This window comes from Lates calcarifer, linkage group LG18 (assembly GCF_001640805.2).
Source record: "Lates calcarifer isolate ASB-BC8 linkage group LG18, TLL_Latcal_v3, whole genome shotgun sequence".
Lineage (NCBI taxonomy): Eukaryota > Metazoa > Chordata > Actinopteri > Centropomidae > Lates > Lates calcarifer.
Genome location: NC_066850.1, coordinates 17,491,489 through 17,514,291, shown reverse-complemented (window position 1 = coordinate 17,514,291; position 22,803 = coordinate 17,491,489). Strand labels below are relative to the sequence as shown.

At 41.1% G+C, this 22,803-nt stretch overlaps 1 protein-coding gene across 1 annotated transcript in view; it reads right to left on the bottom strand.

Moving 5' to 3' along the window:
• The window catches only part of tmtc1 (transmembrane O-mannosyltransferase targeting cadherins 1), a 116,300-nt gene that overhangs the window by 76,597 nt on the left and 16,900 nt on the right, over positions 1–22,803 (bottom strand). Inside the window, 2 exon segments of the mRNA XM_018697122.2 lie at positions 6,093–6,269; positions 7,215–7,288. Coding sequence (XP_018552638.1) covers positions 6,093–6,269; positions 7,215–7,288 — 251 coding nt within the window.

Here is a 22,803-nt window from a genome sequence, read left to right as displayed (position 1 = left end):
TGAAAAGCCTCCAGTTGATCCAAAATGCTGCAGCGTGAATATGGACAGTAACTAGAAAAATAGATCATATATCTCCCAATCCACGATAGAATTTCAAATCCTTCTCCTTAGATACAAAGTAATTCAGGACCACTCCTCTCTCAAAATGCAGGTTTACTGGTGGTTCTGCAAAACCTGTGAAACCAACTCCCAGATTGAACAATCGCTTAGTTATGCTGCTATAGACTGCTTGGGGAACTCCCATGATGCACTGAGCAATTCCTCTCTCTTTCTCCCTGTCTATGCATTTATATCACACTACTGCATGTCATTAAAGTTGCGTCCTCTCTTGCCCATAGTTTGTGTTTGTGTTTTCCTCTCTGTCCTCATTCTGCAGGTTTTTCTGACCCCAGATCTGCCACTACCAATCATCACTGACCATCATTTCTTATTCATCATTTCTTTTCTGCTCTCTCCTCCATATCTCACCTCTCAACCTGATTGGTTGAGGCAGACGCCAGCCCGTTCCTGTTATAAAGAAGTTTTTCCTCTCCACCGTCATCAAGTGCTCACTCACTGTTGGAACACTTAGGTTTCTCTCTATAATGCTGTCAGGTCTTGAACCTCACTCTGCAAAGAGCCTTGAGATAATGTTGTGACTTGGTGCTATATAAACAAAACTGAACTGAAAATTTGAATTGAACCTTCTTCCAGGCCCATAAAAGTGCTCTGTATTAACAGACGAAAATGTGTGCGCTGTCTAAAATGTCTCTACAAAAATTTCTTGTGTGTGTACATGTGTGCACTGCCTCAGAGGGAGTACACCACCTTGCAGCTGAGTAAAACTAGGATCCAAAGACAATCCAAACACTAAAAAGTAAAGCCATTCCCCCATCTGACTGCACTTGTTATTTTGGCTGTGGCAAGAAGAAACACAACAACACTGAGAGAGAGAAAGGGAGAGAGGGGGAAGAGACGGAGACACCAAAGGGTCTAAATCCTGCAGAGAGACATCTGTATCCCTCCTCACATGTTGGCTGCCTGCTCCACACTGACATTATCGCAGTGCAGCAGCCTTCTGTGAGCTTTGCACCACTACCGCTGCTGCTATTACACAGGCTTAGTAATCTGTGTGTGTGTGTGTGTGTGTGTGTGTGAGTTTTACAGTATTAAGGGTTATCATAGCGGCTGGAGCTAATCTAGAGGAAGACATAAACAGGGGTAAGAGCAGAGATGAGTCGGGCACCGACGGCCGAAACCCGTCCTGGTCAGAGGGGGGCAGAGCGGATCAGTGTGATATTGCATTAACCACACATTCACATACACACACACACACACACACACACAAAAAAAAGTTTGTTTCACTATCCCCATGGGGACAATTCATTGACATACTGCATTCCCTAGCTCCTAACTCTAACCTGAAGTCAACTGTAACATGAACACTAAAATCTTAACTATCAAAAAAACAGCCTATACTCTTGCGGACCTCAGTTTTGGTCCCCACAATGACAGCGAGTCCCCATGAGTTAGCGTGTAGCATCTGAATATATAAACAGGTCCATCTGCACACACACACACACACACACACACACTGATGTCATTGCTGTGTGAAATGTCTTTAAAATGTCTACTTTCCCAAAAATAAAGAACGGCAGCCAGGGTGCTCACAATTTTTATGTGCAATGAAGGATTATTAAAATTATTAAGGTTATGCTCACTTTCTGTTTTATTTTCAAATAAAGTGGGCAAACTACTGGCTTATTTACAACCCTTATTACCTAAAGGCTCATGCTTCTTGCCTTGTCAGACTTCTTTACAGCAATGTCACCACGTTCCCAGATCTCAACAATTAACTCTGAATGAGCAGAATGTTAATGTGCCGTCACTTTCATTCAAAATACAAACCCAAGCTCGGCCCACACCAGTACCACTTGGCTGTGGGCAGAGCCTTGTACCCCAGTGGGGAGCAGTGGTAAAATCCACACTGCATATCCTGTTGCCATCAACAAACTAGACTATTGTTACTCCCTTTGTTAACACAGAGTGGACAAAACTAATAAGCCAGGCTGAACAGGTAACAATCAATAAGTAATGTGCAGAGGCATCTTTCATTTAACATAAAATCAGTTCTATATAACACCATTTCATGCAAAAGCAGTTAAATGTGCTACCGCAGATGGACAATCTGTGGATAGAGGTACGTTTGCTATGTAAGTGCTTTAAAGTAACATTAGCTTGAAGCAGCAGAGGCACCACAAATGAACAAAACCCTGTTAATTTTACAACATATTTTAGGATTAGGCTATATGAGATGCATTTGAATTAATGTGAACAAATCATTTGTTAGTCTCAATCCTTTCCAACTTGATTTTTTAAAGTGACAGTCATAATGTTAACTGGTGTAAATAATGGCCAAAATGATAAAATAAGATGTCAAGTTTCCACAGACTGGAGTCTTTCTTTAATTTCAACTAACTTCCAACAACCTCCGTAGTTCAACACATAATTTTGAAAGAGACACACCAACACAAAGACATAGTGCTCTTTGTATTTACTGTTGCAAAAACTCTCGTGGCTGAACAAAGTGAATAAATGGATGCATAACAGAGCAGAGTTGGGCATTTAAGTTCTTGATGCAAATAACTGTAAAGATAACTCTTGTGTCTCTCAGTTTTCACGTGGTAGCAGTCACTAAGTTTATTTTTGACCAATAACCAACGTTCAGAACAGCAAATTCCTGTTGCTGGTTCACTGGAAAACACTTCTGCCATGGATTTTGTAGGACCAACAACCTCCACCTCAAAAGGTTCCTGTGTTCCTAGAGAAGTTCTCAGGGTAGAAACAGGGTATTCTCTGACTCTTAAAACACCCCATTGTAATTACTGAGCATGACAGTACTGTAAAAAAAACTAAAGTTTTACATTCAAATGAAAATTTTAGTTAGAAGTTTAGTTCATTTTTGGACATATAGGCACATTCACTGAAGAAAAAAATGGCAATCCATGGAAGGAAACCCACACATACAGCTCATACTCATACTCTGAACAGCCCTGCAGCCATATGGACATTTGCCACACTTATAAGTGACAGATGCCCCAGGGTGGCTTGCCTAAAATAACCTCTAATACAGATTAAACTCAACACACACACATACACAACTCCCCCTTGCACATAGTGTGTTATCAGCGCACCCTGCCCAGTGGCAGCTCGCTAATTCCAGAACATTCCAGGCTGGCTTACACAGCAGGGAGGCTCCCAAAACATCTGGAACTAGCTTTGGTATGGCCATTCTCACACATAAAGGCATGCACACACGCACTTATGCAAATGTGTGGAAACACATGCCGTAAAACATACACTCTCTTAGAAAGCCAGAAAACAGCTTTTAGTTTTGGCTGTAAATTGCAGCTCATGTACTGACTCCAATCCCCCCCACCCCACCCCTCCCTTTCACTCACTTATAACACACACCCACACACCCACACTCACTCCTTACTCCCCACTGGGACTCCACAGACGGAGGAACATCTTTATCTGGCTCACAGCAACATGTGGACCCAATGATACGACTAACACTAAAACATCCTCAATGAATGTGGAAAATTCTTTTTTCCAGACTGTGAACACTGTGCAGCATTAAACATACTGTTCTTTCATGGCTATACATCATTGCTGACCATTTTCCACAGCATACCTCTTTTTAGATTAATCAGCATATGCTTCCTACCTTGCAGACACTCATTGGTTTCTGGTATATCAGCTTTGATTTCAGTGTTATGTTCCGATTTGATGTTTTTAATTTTTCTGTTTTGTGAAGAGGTACGCAACATTCATCTGATGTCTTCATGGTATCGTTGTTTATGGGGTATTAAAATTGTGAAAATGTGTTTCCTGTTTCTTTGTCTCACACACTATGTCCCTCAGCCTCCATGGGCTGCCAAGAACCACTGAGATCTCCCACACCTGGCACTCTGTGGACTGCACCATCGAGTCAATTACAATAAAAAGCAGTTTACAGCTGCATCCACTGTTGTTGCTGTTTCAGCTCTGTGAGTGGTTACCACAGCACAATTACCTACTCTTTCCAAGTCATTCATTTAATTGAACTTTGTCCTCCGCACTGGCATCAAGCTCCTCACAAGAGGTTCACCACAAGGAGTTAGCAAGTATAATGTTTACGATGGTTACCATCTCAGTTTAGAGTGTTAGCATGCTAAGATAAGTAGCAGAAATTTGGTCATAAACCATAGTATTGGATAAACTGATTTTCTTACATGATAATCACTCAGAAAGTCACCAAAGTTATCATCATCCTAGTGGTGCTGGAGGAAAGGGCAAGTGTCTGTTGACCATTAATGTCCGCACAAAATGTCATGGTAATCCAAAGATGCAGCCATGTTTTTTCATGGGGTTAATAATGCAGTATAGACTGTGCCTTAGTGTTCTTTTATTCTCTTTTGCCTTACTGTATATGCCTGAGTAAGGTCTGTGACTTCCAGTGAAATCCGAGCATGTGGAGGCTGTAAAAAGTGAAAGAAAAAAGTGACTAGATGTTCTCTGTGATGGATTATTTATCTGCAGCCGGTTTCAAGTCTCTGCAGGTTGATTTTCCTGGTGCACTGAAAGGAATTAAAACTAAAGGCTGCCCAGGAGGTAAGAAATCACCCTAAAAACTGATGGTGTACTTTGGAAAATGGTTGGCAGTAATGTAAAATATGTGATTTGTAGTTAATGGGCTAAAAAATACAAAACAGTGGCATGGTCCATTAAAAAAGGGGAAGAAGTGTAATTGGCCTCTGCTGAAATGGAGTGTGTTTTATCTGAAGTTCACTGCTCTCTAGGCATCTGTCCTCCATTATCACTGCAGGCTTCTTATAAAAGGACCGAGCAGCAGGATGGAGAAACACACCAACAGCAGCACCAGCACAGTGTGCTAGTAAAAAGTGGGACACGGATAATGGCATCTGTGTAAAGCCACACAGGCGCACACAGGGAATGGATGGTCAACTGACTGCATTTAGAATCTACTCATAAAGGAAACATCCCCCTCTGATACTGTGACATTGTTAGATCTGCAGTCTGTTGTGTTCAGTGTGAACCAGAAGAGATGTACACTGTCCTCAATCCTGCTTCACTGAATGAGGCAGGTTATCCTCATTATAATCATTTATTCTAAAAGAAGCATTTGAAGAATGTATGACAGCCATTCTAACACACTGTAATACCAGCACACAAAAGAGCTAATGCTTACCCTTGGGATACACTAAAAAAAAACATCCAAAGGATGTCATTGGCGTCATAGCTAATAGAGCATTCTTGGAAGTCTTCTGTAATCACTGTTTCAATATCACAAAGATGTGCATCGTTGTTTATTTTCTTGTCAAATTGTAGACTTCAAATTCAGGTATATTGTCATTTTCATGCGAAATTGAAGCCATGCTTTCCAGTGCTTTCCAAGTTTGTGCAGAAAAGTGCATGAAGAGCCCAAAAAGTCAACCAGAGACACACTGGCATATTTCCCAGTGGATTAACTCTGAGCCTTTCTAGACTTACCAAACATGCACCTGCATGTGTTTGATTGGGCTAATTTTTTGCACTTTGATTTTCAAGAACTGACACCCAAACCTACCAGGAGTCTCAAGTCAGTGAAGGAAAATCCAAGTTGAGCCTCAACATTTAGTCTATGGTCCTAGTCACAACAAGGTTTATGTCCTTGAGCACAAGTCCAACTTGAGTGTCAAGTCTGTGAGCGCAGGTCCAAGTTCAAATCTTACAGCTACGCAAAGCAAATGTCTTTAGGTCTCTGAATGCTGACCATTAAAATGACCTGGAAGTAAAAAAAATCCTTCTACAAGCCGTATTAGTAGTGTATTTTTACGAAGCTGAGACCATGTCCTTAAAAGCCTGTGTAGTGCAGTTTTTGTCTCTAAAATAAACTGTCCATGGTTGCAGTGGGTAGTTCCCTGGTGTAAACCAGTTTAGCTGTGTAAATATACAGCAAAGAATAGCTGGGAGACCATGTGCATGCTCAGAGGACCATGGCCACATAAATCAAGATAAGAAACAACACAAACAAAACATAAAGAAAGCAAAAAACCATGAGTGCTTACTAGATGACAGGCTTGCGGCAGAGCACCAGAGCATCATAGAGCGCACACACTCCAAACACAGTGATGCCCGTCTCTTTGACCAGCATGGCGCAGGTGCCCAGCAACAAACTGACGAACAGAGACCATGCAGAGACTGTGGGGGGGACAGAGTCCTCAGAGGCACACACACCCACACTCCTGAGAGACAGAGAGGAAGAAGAACAAATGCATTTCATAATGACAGAAGATTCCAGATTAGCTTCAGCCAAATCACAGACAGATGACTAATTACCTATACATTTTTATATTGGACATTATCACAATCCAAATCTAATACATTTTGTAACTACATTTTTTTTTAATCTTTGTATAATCTACCATAGTGATGACACGTTTGTAATTTCCTTTACTACTGTGTATCTGCTGACACCAAGTCAGATCTGACACTTAGTTACACCTAAATGTGTAATATGTATCTGACACACTGCTTTGGCTGCAGTTTATTTTTCATGAGCAAATGGATCCAGATACTGGAGGTCCTGATTGAAAACCATTACGTTTATAAACTTATATTACTGACATGACATGAATAGCCAAGTTTAATGGTGGCCTGTCATCAGGTTACTCTTGATTAAGAATGTATTTTCGTATAACCAGCCACTGGTGATGTTTGTCATTTTGACCAGTAAAAGGAGTGGTCAGCATATTAACACATATTTGAGCATTAAAACCAGAGAACGTTTGGGTTTTTTGGCTTAATAAATTAGTTAAACAAGGAATCAGCTATAATATTATTGTTGAATAACTAATTAATTCAATAAACAATTAATCAGACAAGAACAGCTATCATAAGTTGGTAAATAGTAAACGTAACTAAGTTAGAAATAACCACTAAGACACAATGAACATGTACACCACACACTGTAGGAGGTTGCCAAATATTGCTAACTAGCACACAAGCTAGTATTATCAGCCATAAGTCCTGCTCATGAATGTTTATGAAGTTCATGCTATCTTGTCCACCCGGTAAGCTCATCCTCATCAGTCCCTCAGGCAGACTAATGTCTTTTACATGTGTGTCCACGTGTGTGTGCGTGTGTGTGTGTGTGTGCAAGGTGTGGGGGTGGTGCAGAGTCATCTTACCTAATATAGGAGAGGAACGTGAGCAAGAACAACAGACAGGCCAAGACATCAGCTCTGCCCACGATACCGGACACCTGTAACACACACACATTTTAGAGATTATTCATGTGTTGGGACAGCTCTGCTGTGGAAACACTTCTGGATGTTCCTGAAATGTTTATACCAAAACCTGAGAGCAGAACTACTGTGATTATGGCTCCAAAAGGTGCCCATTATCACGGCCAAGAATGAGTATTAACATTTTTCTGTAATGGATGCCCAAACATATGTCGTCTTTGAAGTTGAGCATGGATACGAATGAACTGAGAAAGAAGAGAAATTATTGAAATCAAGCTAGTGTGTTCAACAGTCCTTACAGCATCTGATAAAGACAGAACTCCCCAAACTTACTCTAGGGACACTAAGAAAATGTTTACTTCAGACAGCAGCTTCCTACATTTTCCATAACGACTCCTGGAAAAAATCCTCACGCTTGCTCGCAATGTTCTGTTTCAATGATACGTCCTGCCAGAAGTGTGCAACATCTTGCAACAGCATTTGAAATACTTTTGGTGGGTGTGTCAGGATACAACACAATATAGGTACATTTGACTTCATGCTGCATCACATTACAACATCATGGGATCAAGATGCCGCAGTTTTCTGTTGATTTTTTTCTGTTGATTGACTGCAGTAGTTTTCCTCCATCTGCACCAGCTAGGAACCAAGACCATAATTTTAAATTTCAGCAAGAAAGCTGTAACAGTGTAGTTCAGGAGTTTGTTATTGTAAAAGAAGTAATATCCCCTTATAAATAACATATTTTACCCTCTATATTTAATTTATTTTCATCCCTCTGGTAATATGGTGGCGATTGTTGTTCTTGCAGGTATTCAGTGTGTGACTTTTCCCCCATACACCAGAACCCATCGGCCTTTGGTACATTACTTAGATTTAATTTCATGTGTGTCAAAAGACTAATGAAAACTTGTGTCTGGCCTGAAAGTGTTTTAGAACAACCTATCTTTGGTTGAGTAAACAGAGGTTTACAAAACAGTCTGAAATACTGAGGGGAATGCTCATGTTTTTTTAATATTTTTCAGAAAAAGAACCATAGAACAGCTGTGCAGTTTTTCCACAATGAGTTGGAATATATTTGATGAGTGTGTAAACTAGAGAACAGCATGATTCAAGTCCTCATTTTAATCTTGCTAGATATGCCTGTGTGATCCTTGGAAAAAGCTTTGTTTGTGATTGGATTAGTTCACCTATGTTTGTAGAAATAATTTCTGCTCATATTTCTCTGTATTTCATTTTTTTTTACATATATTATTTCAATTGACACTTTAATATGATATCATTATTTGACACTACAATAACTTGACAATTTGGAAGTCATGTATCTTCATTAAACAGACGTGCGAGTGCTTGAAGTTATTTGATGCTCCTTTGTTGTTGAAGTTACCTAGTGCTACTTTATTCAAGTCAGTCAGGAGTAGTTTAGCTATCTGATGATGCATGCCTTATTAAATGCACATAAAGTGGATGTTTACATTACTGTCACTGAATTCTTCAGGTATTTTGTAGATCAAAGCTGCTCTCTCAGGCTCCAGTGCTTCACAACAGGATATTTAAAACCAACTTTGCTATTTTTTTGGGCAACACAGTCTACCCTGAACTTGTTTAATATGACCTGATTAACGACTGTGTAGTGAAGGCAGTTGACAAATGCAGTGTGAAAGCCACAGTCTTTATACTAAAAACACAACATGTCTTGTAGTTGCATTGCATCCAGTTCTTTCCTGACATGGTTTATGATTAGTACTAGCTTATTAAGTGTTTCTGTCCATTTTAGCTGCCTGGCTGAAACTACTCGCTGTAAACCACAGATTTGACAGGCCTGAGGAATAATCAGACAGTTTATACTCAGTCAGTCAAATGCTATTTAGCTCTGGCTGTTTGCTCTAACAGCCACCTTAACAGCAGGAACATTTCAGGATGTATTGCAGACTGTTGGCAAAAGTGGACAAAACTGTTAGCTTCCTGTCTAGGGAGTAATAGAAAGCGTGTGTTGTATATCTTCTTAAATTCAGCAGTGTTTCTCCATAAAGCTGATCTACAGCATCAGCCACAGTTCCAGCCGGTGGTTTTTGTGTGTGGTGGTGCAGCAGTCAGGCACAGCCTGGCAGAGCAGCAGTAAACATGTCCAGCAGACACTGATAAAGAGCAGGTTGGGTGGGGGTGAGGATGGAGGGCAGTGAGGGGAGAAGGAACAGGAGAAGTACAGGGAGAGGAGAGACGGAGGGGGAGGATAAACTTTCATGTGAAATCTCAAAAACACACACACACACACACACACACACACACAAAGAGCAGTTCCTTCATACAAGCACGTACACACACACACAAACTGGCACAAGGATGGAGGGAGTGAGCAGGAAACAAAAGAACAGAGGAGACATATTAAGTTAGACCTGACTTAGAATGCTCATAAGCTTTCATTGCCAGGATATTCAATTGCAAAATCTGTAATCGAACGCCTTGTTTTTGTTTTTATAGTTCAGGCTCTGCAGGAAAAACCATACACATGGAGAGAATAAGACTGCACACTGTTTTTATTCAAGAAAATGAAAATGAATGCTTGAGTCAAACTGAATTCACAATTTGTTTTTGATAGGATATTAGTATATACATCCTTGGTGTTTGGCTTGACTTTGTGTATTTATTTGTTTTTTTATTTACCATTTACCAAATTACCAAGAACAAGAAATTCAAGTTTTATTTATTTTTCTGCAGAGACAGCACCTCTTAAAAATTGTGCTCTGACTTTTAGGTACCAACATTGGTACTGTACATGATTGGTGCAGTATCTGTGGAGACGAGCCCTAAAAACAGTTTTAGCTTCGTCCTCTCAAGCTAAAACCAGACGGTGAACTGTGAGTATTCCAACAGCAGTTCTGTTCAAACAGTCCGAGTCTGGAAATGATAACCGGATTTGCTGAGGAGAGTCAAGTCTGTGTTACTGCAGAGCATAGTCACATGGACACTGTGTATGGGAACAAGTGAGCAGAGCCTTTCCCACTAGCTTTGTGACACCTGTAACCATGGTTACTGTACACAACAAAATATTTAGAGGACATACAAATTAAAACTACAAACAAACGTGCAACCAAAATGTAACTGATCAAGACTAGACTAAAAAGTCTTGGTGGTTGTTGACTAAAACTAAAAAAAAAAAGCTAAATAACTCAAATTTGACTAAAACTAATCTATATTTTATTAAAACTAATGAAACATCACAACTGGAGCCATGAAGCAGAGACAGTTAGCAATAATGAATGAAATGCAGCATTGAGTGTGAATCAGTGCTAACATTAGAAAGCTAGGCTAACTACCTTCCACCTTCCACGTGAATGCTAATCAGCTTTGAGCTCTTCACTTTTCAAGTGGAATACAAATTTCACAGCATAATGGCCCTCTCAAATGTTGAATGATGAAAAGATACAGACAGCTAAACACTGTGTGAGCTTGTTGAAAAAGGGGAGAACCCTTATATCAGCATTCTTTAGTCTGTAGTGCACCCATAGACTGTATACAAAGAAGTACACCACAGAAGTTGACAGCATGGGTCCTAGCAAAGCTGGCTCTCAAGATGTCAGTCAACCACTAGCATGGCAAACACCCCCTCAGAGGCTTGAAGTCTATAGACTATCTCCACAAACATCCAAAAAAAAGGGTTCATCCTCTTTTTAAAATTGGAATTTTTAAGAATTTCTGTTTTAATTTAATTCCTGTGTCATACTAAACAACTGACCCATCCCACATGGATTACAAGACACAGCAATTTTACAAAACTGAACTGTTCCAAGAAAAGAATTGCTTTAGTTTATCCTGATAGAGACTTTTCCCCCCATCACCTTCAAGAACTTTCTCCAAGTAACCGTAATAATTTCAGTAATCAGTTTCATGCGTAGACAGTAATTCAGTCTTTGTGCATCGTCAGTATCTGTTCAGCAGAAACAAAATGGAGCTCATTTTCTCACAGAGCACTGTACAAATTTGATTTTCTTCTTCCAGACTGACATTCTGTCCAGTAAATCTGCTTTAAAAAACAGATCTTACCTGAGAACATGGAGATCTTTGCTTTTTAGACAACACATACGCAACACAATTCTCAGTAGTCATTTTTATCATCCTAAATGTTCACAGTTTGATTTAGTCCATATATCAGCCCACTGCTTGTGACTGCTTGAACAAACACAGATTGTCTTCAATTGTTTTTCATTATTAAAAAATGCTTCACCAAACCCAGAGCTGCAGAACAATGTGTACATTTTTTGACCAAGAAGCAATTTTTTTTAAGATCCCAAATACATCAGGCATCTGTCTCATAACCCAGCCATACGTTTCTTCCAGCAAGTACAATATTTGCTGTTCATTGCACCCTTGGGTTCTCTCACTGTTGGTGTTTAGTATTGAGATTACAATAGATTTTAAGCCACAAGATGGTATTTTACAGATTCATAACACATTTTAAATGTTTAAATCAAAACAAAGTATCAAATGATTTTTAGCTGTTATTTTCCTGCTGGCTAATGTGTTTTTTGGCAGGAATAATTCAATTACTCTCCTGAAAGGCGGTATAATAATGAGCCATGGTCTTTATTAAAGTAAGGAGTGTTTAGAATTCTGCATCTTTTTCCAGTTAGATTCATACAGTTTGCAAACTTAATGAATTGGGGGGATTTGGAGGTAGTATGTCAAAGTGGTCACAAGTTTATAAGCTATCATATTGCACAAGTTTCTAGTCGACCACGGCTTTAGCCCTCACAGATATAGATGTATAATTATCACTCAGAGGGCATGTCCTGCCACCGACAACACATAACTTACCTTCTTTAAAAAATTCAATCATCGACTCCCCTTGCTTATTTACAGAATCATGCTTGTGGCTTCGGCCTGTCCACAGCAGCCAGACTGGGTGCGAGGTTACACTGCAGCCGGACTCTGTTCCCCACCTGCTCCCTTTCCCCGAAAGGCAGGCCAGAAACCATTGTGCCAGTTTCTGGATTAAAGTCTGTTGTAGTTGTTTTCTGGTATTTTCTTCCATCTGCTAAATCTGAGCTCTCAGTATTCCAATTCCAATATCCAAACTACACTCACTGAGCACTTTATTAGGAACAGCATACCAATACTGGGTATACTCAAAGCGGCCTCACTTCATCTCCTACACCATTATGCTAACACCACCAACAGCCTGGACAGCTGACACAAGGCAGGTTAAGTCAATGGATTCATGACACCAAATTCTGACCCTACCATCTGGTGCCTCAGTAGAAATCCACCAGACCATGCTACTTTCTTCCAGTCTTCAACTGTCTAGTTTTGTGGAGCCTGTGCTGACTGCAGTCTCACAGTTAGCTGACAGGAATGGAACCCAATGTGGTCTTCTGCTGTTGCAACCCCTCCTCAAAAAGGTTGGACATGTTTGGTGGTTATCAGTTACCACAGCCTTTCTGTCAGCTCCAACCAGTCTGCAACAACAACAACACACACACTGACAGAGAGCTGTTGCCTGATTATCCCTGACTAATACAGGTTGTCTAATATCTATCTCTATTCTGGCTTGTTAGCATTAACTTGAAGATTTGCAGCCTTGTAGTCACACCAGATAAATTGAATTTGAAGCCTGAATTAGCTATTTTTTTAAAATAATTTCACACATTTACATTGTTAAAGGAATTGTTCAGTATTTTGGACATAAGCTGACTAGACTAGAGTCACATCAAAAGCTCAATATCAGCCTCATGTCTGTGCATTAACTATAGAGCTGGAGCTAGGGTATGGTTAGACTAGCTTAGCACAGCCTGCCTGGCTCTGTTTAATAAATCAATCACCCTTGCACAAACAAAATAATCTAAAATGCACAATTTGTTTTAGAGAAAGTTAAAAACTGCAGCTATTTTTTAGCTAGCAGTTGAGAAGAGTTTCTCTGCTGGTTGACTGGTCAACATCACAATGATGGCAAGGCTCCAGGAAGTCACTGTTTCTCTACTTGTTTTCACTCTAATTTGCAATATATAGTGTTTATATACTATATATTGGATTTGTTGGGTTTCTCTCTGTAAATATCATAATATAAAGAGTATGGAAAAGTACCTTGAGATGACTTTTATTGTGATTCAGCACTATATAAATGAAATTGAACTGAATTATACAGTGCTGCTCTGCATATTCCCTTTATATATACATGATAATAACGTAGGAATGATGACTATGAGTCATGAAAAACAAGACCCAATTTAGGGGACACAGTAAACCAGCAACATGTTCCATCACTCACATTTGCCCATTTATCCACAGGGAAAGGGAAAATTAACCACAACACAGTAATATGGAGTCATAAATACACATAAGCAACAGGCAATTATCCAACTGTGTTCAAGTAGCCAAATGCTACTTATTATTTACAAAGGAAGGGTGTGTCTCTAAGGAACGTCTAGTGGAAGCAGCTGCAGCATTCTGGAAAAGAGGAGGTGAGTTTCACATACAATGGCCCTTCTGTAGTTGTGAGAACACTTGTTGACAGAATGCATTCCCTAACCTCTTAACCTAACCATAGCCATTACAAATAAATGCCTACAGCCAATGGTTATGTGTCCTTATCCACGAATATGTGGACGTAAATTTCATCACCAGAGGGTGTACGCCAACTGCGCTTGCATACTTCAGGCAGACTAGAAAGAGTATAATATAAACAACTACAGATCCATGGTGTCCCCAGCTGTCTGTGTGCTTGTCCCAAAGGGAATATAGTTGAGGCTTGAATCCTAATCCTAACCCTAAAGTGAACCCTAAAACCAAATCTGAGCCTTCAAACAGCACTTTGAAGTTGTGAGGAATGTCCTCACAATGCTCAAGTATCCTCACCGTGATGGTTTCAAACCAAAATTACATACACATGCGCATGGGCACACACACACACACACACACACACACACACTCGCATCAGTCTTAAACCTCTTGGAATGACTGAGATGAAAGGAGATTATTTACATCTTTAAGTGGATGGTCTCTGAGTAGTGAGTTAGAGGTGTGTGTGTGTGTGTGTGTGTGTGTGTGTGTGTGCCATGAGTGTGTGTGCCCATGAGTGTGTGTGTGTGTGTGTGTGTGTGTGTACTCAAAAGACATTGCTTAGTCACCCAAAAATACTTTGAGGGGCCAGGATGGACACAGATGAAAGGGAGGAGACCATTGCAGGAAGTGAGGGATGAAGACTTATCGAAGGAGAGGTAGCAAGGTGCAAGATGAAAGGACGAGTTCAGGGATGGGTGTGTGTGTGTGTGTGTGTGTGTGTGGGGTGGGGTGGGGGGCGTAGACTTGTCTCTCTCCGCATGAATAAAATATCAGTTTATGAAGCCTCTCTCTCCCTCGATACACATACACTCACACACACACATAATGAATAATAATATGTTTGGAGTGTAAGCAGCTACAGCAAACAAATTCCTCTCCTTGAAGCAGAGGGAGAGGAGCTGCTCAGAGATGCTCTGTCCATTTAGTTACTACACACTCTCACACCGTATATTGACAGTCTGTCTGAAATGATCACATGCTTTGCCGTTACTCCTCCTCACTCCTCATTCTCCTTCGTCCCTCCCTCTTCCCTCTCCACCTCCACTGTCAACCTTCTGACCCCATCACACAATCATACCTTTACTCACTGTCCTTAATTTATCTCAAAGCAGGACAACATGAGCTGCTTCATGCTATTAACTATTAATATACAAACAGTAGACACATACACTTTTAAGACCACAAAATATGCCAGAATGCAGTGCAGTAAGGAGATGATTCCAATGGGGAAAACACTCACTCTTAATGGGCAATTAGTCTGACACAGCCAGGCCTATCTCCACAGCACTGTCAGCGTTGGAGAATGGTCTGGCTGCACACATTATCATTCTGCTACAGGGGGAAAAACACTCCGGCTTGTTTGTATTTCTTTAAACGAGTCACAGTCATCTTGGGTGGTGCTAATATGTGGCAATGATGCTGCTGCAAGATGATGTTGGGTAAGTAACTTAGTATAAGACTTATGTCAAAACATTTTTGTATTTTTATTGCAAAGTCCTTGGCAGATATTTGTCCCATTGTTAAATTTTGACAGATGGACTATTCTCCTCCTATTCTTGGCAGAGTGGGTAGGTCTGATCAAAATGGTTATTTTTATCCAAATTTATCTTTTTCAACACATTCCCATACTAATTACAAAAAAGATTTTCACTAGATCAGACAAATTAGTATCTAATCTAGTACTAATCAGCATTCTTGTTTTCTCTAGTGTACATGCACTGTAACTAAATCAGGCAGGCCAGGCTGGCAGACTTGTCTACAAATATGGTGCACTTCAGGTCAAGAGAATGTGGAGCTACAACGTGTGACACTGAATGATGGGATAAGATGTTGTAGCTGATCTACAGTCACCAATCACAAAGAATGATTTTGACATCAGGACTGAATCCATTCCAACAGGAAAACTTTGGCAAAGAACTGATCTATGTTGAGCATTTGGCACCACTACTGATGGCTTCTGTTAAGCAACAGTTTGATTCAGAATACTACTGTTGCAGATACGCTGTGCTCACACACACATAGACAAAGTAGATGTCCTCTGGCTGCTCATAAAACTGTTGCTGTGTGTGTGCAATGGATATATTCTATGCATAGCTGCTGTACAGTTTGTTTCCTGAGTTCAGAACAGCTTTGCAGTTAGCCGTTTTTTTCTCCATGTGGCACACGTTTTAATAAAACAATGATGCACGAACAGGCAGAACCAATTTGCATTATCGTCCTGTATTTGCACTGGAAGCAGTCCCCACTGAAGGAGCAGTAAGCAACTCTGTGCTTCCGTTTCTGTGGCCATTAAAGAAAACATGATTGCCTCTAGTCTGGCAATAATAATAAATAATAAAGTTGAGCTTCTCTAAACATTCCCGTCCAGTCTCTGGGATGGCACCAGGCAGGCTGCAATGCCAGGTCCCACTTACAACGAATAGCAGCCTATCACTGTCCCAGTGTCTGAGTCCATATGTGTAAACAGCCCTTTACTTGACAGCAGAAGGAGAGACAGTCACAGCAACAAGCAGAATCTCCTGGAAATGTCACTCAACTCAAGAAGAAATGTTTGTATAGGAAGAAAACATTATTGATCCCTGTGGGCAAATTCACAGCAGAGACAAACTAAGAGGTAAGCAATGAAAAGAACGAAGAAAAGTATGTGAACTACATAAAGCACAAGCAAACAGGTATATGTATGAGTAATAATGATGTTATATAGTATAAAAGTAAGTAATGTTATATATACAATATACACACAGTGAATGTGATATACACACGCACTAAATGCAATAATATGATGCTATAAAATAAGTGTACATATAATTGCAATGGTAAAGTCATAACATATAATACATTAATATAACAATACCAAAATGACACCTTTGTAGTAATATACTACTATTGTAGAGTGGTATTTGTAACATGATCCAATGTGACCCTGATGATGTCATCGGGGTCATCTCGGACTGGGATTGAGACACCAACTTTTCAATAAACAAGTTACAAGTTGGGAGCTCTCACTTTAAAAGACATGAGCATTTACCAAGTTTAAGTGGCTTAAACCACTGTATTATGGGTAGTGTAGGATCTAGACGTTTTGGTGTTTGATCCATATTAGGGACTAAAGGTCAGGGTATCTCTGCCTTTGCTGCTCAGATTTTGAAATTTTTATTTCCATCTGTCTCTTAAAAGTTCCCAGCTTTACGGAAGTGCAATAAAAAGTTTGCTGAAATATCCCATTAATCTGATCCAGATGTTTGTATGAGGTATTTCATTGTAATTGAGCTGCTAGTCTGATTATTAGCGAAACAAAAGGCTACATATGGATGCGGCCGGTGTGACAAAGAGAGGAGAAGCGGGAAAGAAACGCACCTCCTCTTCATCTCTCCCTCTTCTCTCTCTCTGTCTCTTTCTCCATAATTTGGGCCAATTACATAATTCGGCAGGAATCTGAGCTCAGCTGCAGCTGCCTGTCTGCATCCAAACCCCAGCACGGGGGGAGAGGAAGTGTAAAGTACAGCGCGGTTGAACACACCCAAACACACACACTGAGCATGTGTGACTTTTTGCTGGCAGACTGTCACCCCAGGCACATTCTGTAAAGCATTGTGTATCTCTAGTCGCATGTCCCTCGCCTCTGTCTGTCCTGGCCTTCACCAACATCCCAAGACAGCTTTATTTTGTGTGTGTGTGTGAGTGAGAGAGAGAGAGAGGGAGAGAGAGAGAGCCCACAGCAACACGGCACACATATGGCTGACAGGATCCACACATGGCCAGCGTTCTATCAGCAGAAAGAGGAGTGGAGGTATGGATGAATGGAGGCTTTTCAGCTCTGAAACAGGAGCCCCATTCACTTGGATATGGACTGGCTGACTGGCTGCCAGACCGGCCATGTTGGACACAGAAAACAGTGGAGACTGTCACAGTGATCCTGGTTCTGTTATGGTTCAGTCTGAGTTTATTTGCAACATAATCATCATGAACAACTAGAGGAAAAAAAGGGAGACACACAAATTGTGATTCCAAACAGTCCCAAAGGTCAAGCTGAATGTTTCTCTGTTCCAAATGACTAAAAAGAGAACGAACACTGAGACTGTAATCAGAGATGGGGACATCTCATTACTGATTGGGGTAATACATTCTGATGCTATGCAATACATCAGAGCTCAGCAAACTGAATAATGATGCAAAAACAGAAAAATTTAATGAATAATGTGAGCCAAGAAACCAGACTAACTGCTGCCTCCAAAACTTCTTAAAAGCTACTATCTTCGTTATAAAACTTCAAGAACAATCAGAACTCTGATAATCTTGAATGATCTTAGCTTTAGGGAGTTTTAATTTTCTTACAATTAAATTTCATTCTGAGAACCAGACTAAGAGTCTACAGCCATGCTAGCAGCTGTCAGACTGTGCTTAGGCACTGGGTTGCTTTGAGCTAAATGCTAACATCAGTATACAAACAGTACCACTACAAGATTAACTAATTAGATTGATCTTCAACCTGTCTATCTCAGGCAAAGATGCCCAAGTACCTGAAGTCAGCCATCTTAGTGCCAGTGCTGACAAACAGCAGTCATTCGGTTCCAACCAACAACAACAAAGCCATATCAAAGCCATCATCCCTGCCTCACTGGACTCACATGGGTTTGCTTACAGAGCGAACAGATCCACAGAGGACGCCGTCTCTCTGGCTCTTCACATTGTCCTGACTCACCTGCAGAGACAGGGCACTTACGTGATAACGCTATTTGCTAACTACAGCTCTGTAGACTCCACCAGTCAGGCCTTAGCTCATCACCGAGTAACTGGATGCTGACCCTCCTATCAGAGCATTCTCAAGCATCCTCAGGCCACCTGTCCTCCACTATAACACTGAGTACTGGCACACTATACAGATGTATAGCATGATCAACAGAGACAGAGTAAAGAGAATATCGTTCTACCACTGTACCACAGACAGCATGCTGCATCTCTGCGTGGCATCTCCAGCCACTCGCCTCCAGCGCACAGATCGCTGGGATACAGCTCCCAGCCCTGGATTTCATTTACAGCTCACGCTCCCTCAGAAAAGCTATCAGCACCTGAAAGGACTCGCCTGTTTGAATTCCTCCCATCTGGAAGAAGTTATAAAGCCTTCTATGTCCGCACCTCCAGACTGAGAAATAGCTTTTTTTTTTCAGAGAGCTATAGCAGCTCTGAATCAGTTCACCAAGTACCCACCAAAATCTGTCAGACTGCCCCCATAATTCTCTGACACAACTGACTTCACATATACACTTACACTGCACTATGTCACCAAATAAATCTACACAAGGGTCCACTCTAATCCACTCTGTGTTACTGTGTTCAATAACTGTACCTACAACACACTGACAGCTGCTGTAATTAACAACCTCACTGTACTAAAACATTAACGCATTTATGAAGACTACACCTACATTTCCAGACTGTTTTGGGTTTCCTCTACTTACCACCAACCAGACACTGTTCATACTCTTACACACTGTTTATATTGTCTGTAATGTTTTCACTGTTTGATACTGAAGTGTTACTCTGCTATTTCTCTGTAGTGTAATGGTTCTGTTGCTGCACTGCACATCCAAACTGTTGCATTATTTATTACCACCAGACACAGCTAATACTGTTCATCACTTTAGTGCCACTTTGTTGTAATTTTTTTATCTTATTTGTTATTGTTTTGTTTCTTGTTCCATTTTTACCTTATTTCTTGTTTCTCATTGCATCAAGTACAGCAGTTGCAAACTGAATCTGGCCATATCTGCGCAATGACAACTGAGCTTACACAATTAAGATATTCTATTCTATTCTATTAAATGACTGGAAACAGAGGGAAAGGATGATCCTAAAGGTGCTTTTATCTTGAAAAGCCGGCACAGATAAATATGCTAGCAGCATCCTTTTCCTGCTGCTTCTAGGCAAACCCACAGTCAGCTGCATTAAATTATTTAGCTATCTTGGCTAATGATATCAGCTAATGCTGTTAGCTAACTGAAGATGAAACAAAATTACCATTAATTTCAAAACTGACATAACACACGTGATGTTGTTTAGTGATGAAGGCTGAAGTTTTAATTATGTTTCCCCAAAGCGGCTGCAGAGAAGGAGCCGCACACTGAGGTGTTCGGAGGGTTTACTGGTGATAAGTAAAATGTTTTAACCTCAATGAAAACAGTTATTTGTGTTGTGTTTAAGTTCAGATAAAGACCTGGAACATTCAGCAGGAAAAACCTCTCTCTTTAGACTTAGAGAGGACTGACGGCTGCTTCTGTTTTATCACTCTCACGAGCAACAACCTAAGCCATTACTTCTGAACAGATTTCATTCTTAAGTGTGACTGGGTGAGCAAGGAAGGAGTTCATTTGAGAAAGCAAGCACGAGCAATTTGTGGGTAATCGCCAGAATGAGAAATGTCTTTCTTGTGTGTCTGCACACAAGTCTGTCCATGTGTGTGTGTGTGTGTGTGTGTGTGTGTGTGTCTGCCATTCTCATTCCTTATCATGATAAGAGAAATGAACTCCATCTGGTCTTAATGACGGAGACTGTTAATGCTGAGCTACAGTCTGGGATTCATCAAGCTGTGTGTGTGTGTGTGTGTGTGTGTGTGTGTGTGTGTGCTGGTCTAGGCAACTTTCCATCCACTTTGCTTTTTTTGCTTAACACAAGTAGATGGAAACTGGAACATTTCCTAAAATGTGCACATTTGGATTGAAACGTTAACAAAGGGCAATATAGAAAAGTCTGAGGTAGCAGGATTTTTCATCCAGCATTAGGAGATGCTTTCACATACTGAAATGACAAACAGTTGCAGCAATGTGGCAGAGTAATGTTGCATCAGCTGTGGCCTATGTTAATTCCATAAAGGGCATGCCTTGGCTGTTGTCTAATTAGAGTAAAACTTCTGTTTACTACAATTTAGAATTAGGATTAGGATTAAATTAGGATTTATTTTCCATCAGTTCTAACTGGCAACATTATAGAAAACAGGAATAAGACAAGAAGTTAGATGATGAAGACAAGCTGTAAACAAATCTCCAGGTTACCAAATGTATTTTGGGGAGAAAACAACACACACATCTGTGTGTGAGGTACTGTGGATACCTCATGAAAACTCACGTGTCAAAAAGTAAGTAAGCTGCAGCTCTTACGCCAATGTATCAAATACATTTAATCAACATTTCACATCAGCCTGCTCATCTCACTTTGTGGTTGCAGCCACAGGTCACTCTGAGTATTAGTGTTTCTGCTATCTCAAGGCTGGAACTTGGGAGGTGTGTTACCCGTAATGTCCTTCTTTGTGTGGATCAAACAGATCTTTGCCAAAGCAGCTTACACATCTCAACTAAATCTTGGAGTCTTAATTGAGACGTTCAGAACTTACTGAAAACTGTCTCTACATAGACTCAAGGAGGGATCCAGAAGAGTTTTCAGAATTCGGATTCCTTAAAATGTTTTGGAATCCAAACCCAAGCAAACATGACTCGTTTCAGCGTCGGTGCACAGAGCCAGTAGCCAGCTCTCCCCCCTGTCGTCCCCGTCACATCCAGTCCCCGTGTTTGTGCCTGTTTCTGGCAGTTTGACTGGCATGCTGGGAGATGAGCAGGGAAATCAAACTCTCTCCTACACTGGCCTGGAGACTTTGAGACCCTATTTCTAACTCCTTCACGCTTCCTGCTCTCACTCTCTTTTCTGTCTTGTCATCTTACTTCCCTCGCTCCCAGCTCGCTTACTCTCCCTCCCCTCTGAACCTTCCCTTTGCTCTCTCGTCTTCGTGTCTCTCACGTCTCTCTGTGCGGGGAGTCAGGGGAGCGCCCTGGCAGGAGGCCTGTCCTGCTGCAACCCCTGCTGCTCTCCATTCATCTCCCTCCCCCGCTCCACCTCCCTCTGCCTGTTTCTGGTTTCCTCTCATCGTCCTCCTCCACCGCATCTCATGCATTTCTCTTTCTTCGCTCCAGTCTTTCTCCATACTGCACATACTCCCATGCTCCATTCAACTCCCGCCCTCCCCCTTCTCTACAGCGCTTGTGTAGCGAACATCTGAGCCCTTTATTGTCATCTCACCTGTTGGAGCAGGAGAGAGGAATAATAATCTGCTCTGCTTCCTTGCATAGATTCCACAACTTGCATAACTAGACTCACCACTTTTCACTTTCAGAGTCAGATAAGGAGAGACATTGCCCTTTGGGAATCACATGGAAAGTAGAGCAGAGGCTCTAAATGGCAGGAGGGGTGTGAGCTGAATTAGGCTGACATACAGGGACACAAAGGAGTCAGCAGACTGAAAGCAGGAGTGAATTAAATAATAATGTGATACCGTACCGATCCCCAGGGACCTGCTCTCGCACTCGAAAGCTGTTTTTATACATGAACTTGATACTCTGGACATTCTCTGGTGTTGCCCTTTCACATAACGCAGCACACATTCTGAGAATGTCTGTGTGAGACACATTTTCGCCTACTGGAAATGTTCCATTTGGTTTAGGGCGAGGAATACGCATGCAGGACATCAGCACTGCAGGATGACACACCCACCCGCTCACTGTTAATTCTCTAGACCTGCTCTATTCACACACTTCACATTGCAGACTTTATACTGGGGAGCTGGCAGGATAGAGTCCACTCAACGTCCGGCCTGACTGATGCAGACATTTGCATTTACACCTAAGCTCTGCCAGATATTGTCTAGGAAAATTCAGGTTTGCAGTGCATGTGTGGGAGTGGTTACAGGCACTTCTGCAGGGTGGACATCTGCTACCATAAGTGCAGAAGTCAGGAGGATAATGTAAACCTCTCAGGTTGGGCTGCATGACAGAGTATATATTTACTTTTGTTAACCACACAGATAAAGGCTGCAATATCCAAACTACTGAGATAAAGCTGGAAGCCATTCCTTTCTATCATCTACAACATGAGTCTGCAACTGCTTCACAGTGACAGGGTGACACTATTAAAGAGGGATTGTACCATT